Raw genomic sequence first — 7,245 nt, forward strand, 5'->3', positions numbered from 1 at the left:
TATGCTGAACCCCAGTTGGCGAAATCTCACCAGCATGACAATCCGGCGCATGGACGGGTTGACGCAAGGCCGAGCCATACAAACTTGACACAGCGTCATGAACGTTGCCAACATTATCATCTCCTTGGGAAAGAATCTAAGCTCACGCCGTGTGTCCTCTTCAGCGTCTTTAGACGAATCTGCAGCTGTCGCTGTGTCTTCCCGCAGTATGGCATCCCCAACCAGACAGTCCGCCAGTTAATTCGGCGGCCTGCATCAACCTGCTCCTTTGCCAGCCGATAAAGCAGCAAGTCCTCTTCGTCCGAGAAGTCTGCCATCGGGTTGCCACGAGATCTAGAAATCTATAATGCCATACATACCATAAGATATTTGGTCTCATACTTCTTCGCCTGATAACCTACCGACCTTTCACAAAGGTCCCATCCCCAGCAATGTACTCAACACCAGGTTCAAGACACTCCTACCGCCAGCAAGGCAACTAAGCCCGGCTATCGATGCCGCTGCTATAAACGCTCTCGTGGCGCTGCCCAGCCAACACGAAAGCACCCCTATTAGCCTCATCGACCGCGCCGAATGCCACCTTCACGTTCGTGACCATGCCAGAGGAGACGCCCCCGATCACGTCCAACACGGCCACGGTCGCCGCGGAAGCCTCCGAGACCATGCTGTTGACGGCACACACGGCGGCGCTGCGGCCGCCGTTGTGCTTGCTGCCCGAGTCGCCCGCCACCATCGCATCCGTGTCGCCGACGGCGGAGACGTTTCCGACCAGGTCCATCAAGACCATGATTGGGGGAATGCCGATGGTAGGGCGTTTCGGCGAGGGAGAACGGGTAGAGCGGTCGCGATACATAATGTCACATAAATAGACTATTGGTATTTGAAGTGGTTTACACAACATGTAAAGGCTCGCCTTTTTGGTGCCCATTTTGCTTTGGTTGATCTTTTCAAGCTTTCCCGCGCTGACATTTTTTTCCATGTCTTCGCTTTGACCAATCAAAACCTGTCTCCGAAAAATCGATGACAGTGATTGGCTGCCAAAGTTCAACAAGAAGTGTGATTGGTGGAATTAGTTCAAATCGATCCACTGTTGTTTGGTCGGCTTGATCGGCTTGCTCCGAATCAAAATGACCTTCTCGCATCGGAGCTCATTTCCGATTTTGCAAGCTCGATCCCAAGTGTCCCTGGCTGACCACGCTCCGTTCTTCCGGTTTCCACGCCTCGAACGACGGTGGTACACATGTGCTGGCCGTACCCATCGTTTACGGCGCGTGGCTGCCCGTGATACTATGCACGCTGCGGTCAAGTCCAGCCTGCCAGTTCGCCCCTCACTCTCCAAGTCCAGCGTCGTTGGAGTCGCCACACGCTCAGCTCCTGTGTGTCGACGCATCTGCTGCTGCTGACCGCCTGTGCTACTTGACGCGCTGACCTCGGGACGCACCGGGCATGAAGTTGGACTCGCTGTCCGTCGTGTACCCACCCGACGACCATGTCCCGCACAACCGCCGCAACAGCGCATTTGTTGTCGATAACGCAGTGCTACTAGAACTGGCGCTGGGATGGTGTCGTTTGTCCCGTAGTCCCCAACTCTCCTCACGGCATTGCCGCCGGGTGTGGCTGTCAACCACGTTCAGCTGCGAGACGCCAAGATTCCGCTACAGGACCCCGAGATGGAGCGTCGGAGGCGGCACTGGACGACTGCCCACTAGACCTGCAGGTGGACGGCGTTCTCCCGCCCTTTTTCGCTTCCAGCGATCCTCATCGACGGACAACCGCACGTAGATGCCTCAGGAGGGAGCGGGGTGCCACCGGCGACAAAGATCAAGAGAGGCTACCGCTAGAAATGGAGCGTTCGAGTCCCATCGGGGGTCAAGATGGAGCCTGAAGTCGCCATGACGACGACGTCGCAAGCGCCCAATTTGCCCAGCGACATGGACACGCAGGCGGCATTGGCACTTGGCAGCAGTGTATCTACGATGGGCGTCACCACTGTCGCCGTGTACCGTAGTTCGGACCGTCACTATGGGGCTTGCATGGGTCAACGTAACTGTGGAGACGATGCCGAAGCCGCTACAGCACTTACATTTGGTAGCAATACTGGAGTAAATCTAAGTACCGTATGTTACCGTTGAACGCTTTGAGTACTCGTACTATTCATGACTCTGTGTAATTACACTGTATTCAACCCGCACTCGATATCCGATGCATTTTGCACGGTACCTTATCAGCACAGCTACGCTGCATTCCGCATGGCGGGCATTGAACCTGCACCGGTGGGTTCAAACTCCACCATACTATACTAACATCACATACAACGATGAGTCGAACCACCCCATACAAAGCCTAGTACGTTCGGTCCCTTTGAACACTTCGAACATGGCCATACAAATAACAATATATTCGGTCCAATGGCTCAAGCGAGACCGATGCATGCAAACCAGTTAGAGATCTTTGCCGTGAAGGAGCCACTGGTACGCTAGCTGAGCTCGTCCACCACCACATACCCAATGCCACGAAAGCGGAAGCAGCGGTCGAGCACCTGCGAGCCCACAGCTAAGCGACAACAATCACGACGCTCGGGTCCTATCTCACCTTCAGCTCCCACCGGTCTAGGTACGATCCGTTGCTTACCTAGCGCTCGAGCAAGGTATCATATTGACGCGTGTCCACCGGCATACAGACCTCGCGGATGACCATGCGATGTTTGGATCTGTTTGGCGAGTTCTAAGTGCGACTGGTTGGAGTTCAAAGCGTCCAACAGGGCGAAGCTTGAGTGATCTGTACCGCTATATCCCTCCCGGTGGTGACTCGAATGGAACAGAGGGTATCGACTATTTTCTGGGTGAACGAGCGCTTTTGGAGCACTATCGGCGGACATTGGTAGTGGAGGATGGTGATACGGATGGTGCCCTGTCCAAGCGACCCGATGACGAAATTGATGTCGACCAAAACAACGTTAATATATGTGGGGCTGGAGATGTTGGTCTCAACGGGGCAGATGATGTACGTGGTAGTAGCGGCGGAGTTCCTGGAGCGAGTGCAAACGACTTTGATTGTGAGAAAGCCGCGCTTCCGGGAGTAAGCTGTCACGAATCGGTGTTTGATGGTGCTGCCAGCACCTCTCAGGATTATGATGGTGCTGCCTCTGCTGTATCTACACCGCCAACATCAGCGCGCGTCGTACCCGTACATGCAGCAGCTACGCGAGACCATTTACTCCAGCTAGATCACCACGCACCCACCGCATCGTCTGGTACATGTGCACAATGTACAGTCTGCAATATGGAGTGTTCAACCGAGCGCAGTTGTACCTGGTGCAGAAAATTTCTCCATCACTTCTGCTCTCATGATGTCTGCGTTTCGTTGAATATCCCAGACCCTAATGGTGGATTCGCCAAGGATTTTGGTGATAGCAGCTATTGCAGCACGCTTTGCTACACAAACGCTACAAAAATGAACTTGGTGGACCAAGGGAGAAGTGATGAACGACCCAATGCCCTACTTGACCTCCCCGCGAGTGTTTTGACGCCAAGTGTGGCTCCGTCGGAACCTGCAGAGACCAACGCCACCACACATCCTGCTACAAATTGCTCGGGGGCAGCAAAACCTTTAAGCGAAAAAAGCGCGGTCCTGCCGAACAATCAGCTCCAAAGGCACCCCGAAGCGAAAACGAAGCTGCGCAACGGAAAACGAAAAGCAAGAAGGCACCTACCAAGGCCAGTAAACCCAAGGCTGTGGCAATGAAAGAAGAGTTGATTCGCCGAGCACATGCGGCTGCCGAAAAATTTGTTGATGCTAGCGTAGCATTTTCACCGGCTGATGAGGAGTGGATGCCGCTCAGTTTGTAACGCGACGTTGGCGCAGCATTTTTGATTGGTGTGGTGACTCGCTACAGCCTGGCAAGCGAAAAAAATGCTGACAATGTTAGCGTTCCTCACGACAAATTTCAGGTTCAATGGACGTGTACTGCTTTTCAAATAAAAGATCACGTTCACCACGTTTCCGAAGCCATCATCACCCGTGGTATCCGCCAGTTTGCCAACATGGAAAAAGACAAACTTCAATTTGGAGAGTCTTGGACGTCCCTGTGCAACATGGTCCCCAAACTATCAAACATTCCTGCACTGACAGATGAATTTCAGGAGATGGACGAGCGTGGTTATCGTGAGTGGTTTGCGTTTCGCGGGCGGAAAGAATTGCAGCGCCCTTTGTGCCCTGGTGAAGTCGAAGAGATAGCGTCAATGACATTTTCACCCACAGCATCGCTTGGCCAACCGTCAGGGCTATTTACACATCCGGATGGGTCTTCAACTACGAGACTACGCCCGGAAAGTCATGGGTTGTTTGGGCATTCAGCAACCTCATCGTTCTTCGCGTTTATTCCGTTGTCGTTCTGGATCCAAGTGGTCGTCTTTACCAACGAGTATGCAGACGCATCTGGCAGCCCATCGGCAACTCCTGTAAGTTTAGAGGAACTGATGAAATTCCTTGGGATCCTCTGGTACATGACTCTGTTCGACAAGGGTGAGATGAGAAATTACTGGGTGGACGACGAGGAAGCAACTATTTTTTCCTGGAGCGTGTACTACTAGTTTGAAGTCAATTATGACATGGCGAAGATTCCTGTACATCCGTAAGAATTTGAGTTTTCGTTCCAAGGTGTCTACCTCCGACATCAAGCGCGGTCCTGTAGCTAGAATACGACCACTCATGAGCATTCTGAAATCGCGATGCCTGCGCCATGTTGAAGTCGGTCGAAACGTGGCTGTTGATGAGGCCACAATTGCCTGCCGATCCCAGTATGCCCGCCACATTATAGTCTTCAACCCACAAAAACCCACCGGAAAGTATCATTTCAAGTTATACGTGTGTTGCCGTTCTACCTCGTGGTACGCGGTGAGTTTCAAGTTGCACTGCTCCAGTGAACTTGATTATCGGCTGGACGGTGTAATTTCACGCTCAGAAGTGCAGAAATTCGCTGATCTAACCGCGAAGTCGTCTGAAATCCGCTCTCACGTCATGGCGGTTACTTCATCTTTGAAAGGATCCAGTCGCATTGTAAACACGGACAACTTCTACACTTCCTGTTTGCTGTTGAAGACTTTACGATGGATTGGTCTCTATGGGCGTGGCACTGTACGCACATCTAGCAAGCATTTCCCTCATTTTACGATGATTCGTAAGGAGGACGCGAAGCCGCGAGGCTACATGAAGCAAGGTGTATGCTTAGAGAAGCATATTGTCGCAGCTAGTTGGGTGGATGGCTCAATTGTCAATGTCGTGTCTAATGCCGATGCTTCGACCACATCAACTGTGCATCGTCGTATAAATGAATCGGGTGTGGCTTTCACTGCTCCTACTTGCGTCGGCGAGTATAATTCAGCGATGCAAGGTGTTGATCGGCTCGACCAACTGCGTGCACGATTTTCTCTAGCCGATGGCCACTCATTTCAGAAGTGGCATAAAAAACTAGCGATGGTCATGCTTGATATAGCCAGGTGCAATGCCTACATTTGCGATAGTTTGGCGCGTGGTGAGAGCGAGGAGTCTCGTTCGACGGGAGGTACAGCCCAAACGAGGTCAAGAGCCCGCGATAGTCATCGCGTATTTGTGGCATCACTGGTTCGAGAACTGTTCAATGGGGACTGGAAGAAATCTCTGGATAGGGAACATGGAATGGTGTATGCTGCGAAGCCGACAACGACAACAATGCCGATGACGACCCAAACCGCGGCGTCGACAGATGTATCCGAGTCTTTGGGCGATCACGCACAAACGTGTGTTGCAAGAGCGTCCTCGGAGGTGCTTCAGGGAAGGAGTCGCTCAATGCGGAAATGCACTGTGTGCAAGTTCGAGGGCAGAGATCCTACCGAGAAAACCGACTACTGCGAGACCCATCGAGTTGCGTTGTGCAAGCGCACATACCCTGTTGACCCTACGAAGCAGCATCTGTGCCAACAGCAAACTTGGACTTGCTGGCAGAAATACCATTTGTTTTACTTGCCGAAGCAAGTGTACACTGTCGACGGCAACTTGCGACGAACCTCTCCGATTTATGTAGCTAACCGCCCATTTCTGAAGGCCCGCCAAGATCAAAAGAAGGCTAACGCAGCCACCAAGGCGTAACCTCACATCATTTTTTCAAGATAGTCAAAGTCAACTAACCATTTATACTTCACTGCACTAAGTCACACCTATTCCATCTGCCCCCGCTAGTCTTGATGCCGTAAATGCGGATTTAGCTCGTGGCTGACAACATACTGCTTTACCACTGGTGCACCATAGCGGCAAGCTAACCACACTCCACTGCGTATAATCCGACAGGATGCTATTAGAAATTCCACGCGCCTCAAAGCCGAACAATAACTCCCAACTGTGTATATGTCAGCGAAGACGCCTCAGACCACATCCAGCACGGCCACGTTAGCCACCACCACATCTGAGGTCATGCTGCTGACGGCGCTGCCACGGCCGCTGCCCTCGCTGCCCGAGTCGCCCGCTACCATTGCGTCCGACTCCATGCTGACGAAGTTGCCTCCGATCTCCTCCCGTACGGACACGATCTCTACAAAGGACGTCATGCTGTTGATGCCGCTGACGGTACTGCTGGCACCTCTACAACGGTCTCCTTCCGCACTTTCGATGCATTTGCGCACGCGGTCTGGTCACCGGTCACATCCTTGCCAACCTCCGTGCCGGTGGAGGCACCCACGACCACCTCCAGCACGACAACGGTCACGCCCAAGCGTCCGTGGTCATGATGTTGCCGGCGCACACACGGCGCTGCGACCGCCGTTATGCTTGCTGCCCGAGTCCCCCGCCACCATCGCGTCCGTGTCCGTGTCCATGTCGGCGGAGACGCCCCTGACCGCGTCCTCCAAGGCCACGGTCACCTCCATCGTGTCCGAGACCCTGCTGCCGATGTCGCTGGCGGCACTGCGGCCGCTACTTCCGGCGGCGACCTGTGTGCGGCTGCCGCTGGCGTTGTGCTCGACGATCGCACCCGTGCCCCTGGGGACACAATAGTGTTGATAGATATACTACAGAAGACACAAATGCGTGGGGTTTTACCTATCCCTCTTAGCTGTATGATTGGTCATAAACGGCGAGGAAACTGCCGTGGCTCAGAAAATTGCTGTTTCAGTTATCTTGCTACTACATCACCATTAAAAAGATACTTGATGTATCATTCTGGTAACGATAGGGTTAAGCTATCTATCGTTTTTGGGGATCCTCAGAGTCGAC

The 7,245-nt window shown here is 53.0% G+C and overlaps 3 protein-coding genes across 3 annotated transcripts; 1 reads left to right on the forward strand and 2 right to left on the reverse strand.

Moving 5' to 3' along the window:
- Positions 1–116: 116 nt before the first annotated feature.
- PHYSODRAFT_342579 (hypothetical protein) lies at positions 117–787 on the reverse strand (the record flags this gene model as incomplete). Its single annotated transcript, XM_009541069.1, has 3 exons — positions 117–333; positions 402–460; positions 566–787. 3 exons carry the CDS (start codon positions 785–787, stop codon positions 117–119), a joined length of 498 nt encoding a protein of 165 aa, XP_009539364.1.
- A 659-nt stretch (positions 788–1,446) lies between these two features.
- Positions 1,447–1,709, forward strand: PHYSODRAFT_342580 (hypothetical protein; the record flags this gene model as incomplete). Its single annotated transcript, XM_009541070.1, has 2 exons — positions 1,447–1,536; positions 1,581–1,709. 2 exons carry the CDS (start codon positions 1,447–1,449, stop codon positions 1,707–1,709), a joined length of 219 nt encoding a protein of 72 aa, XP_009539365.1.
- Positions 1,710–6,398: 4,689 nt separating this feature from the next.
- PHYSODRAFT_342582 (hypothetical protein) lies at positions 6,399–7,010 on the reverse strand (the record flags this gene model as incomplete). The annotated part of the gene is made up of 3 exons (XM_009541071.1): positions 6,399–6,615; positions 6,657–6,718; positions 6,780–7,010. Coding segments are annotated over 3 exons (510 nt in total), but the record flags the coding sequence as incomplete, so codon positions are not given.
- Between the last annotated feature and the right edge of the window lie 235 nt (positions 7,011–7,245).

Source organism: Phytophthora sojae (genome assembly GCF_000149755.1).
Source record: "Phytophthora sojae unplaced genomic scaffold PHYSOscaffold_18, whole genome shotgun sequence".
Lineage (NCBI taxonomy): Eukaryota > Oomycota > Peronosporomycetes > Peronosporales > Peronosporaceae > Phytophthora > Phytophthora sojae.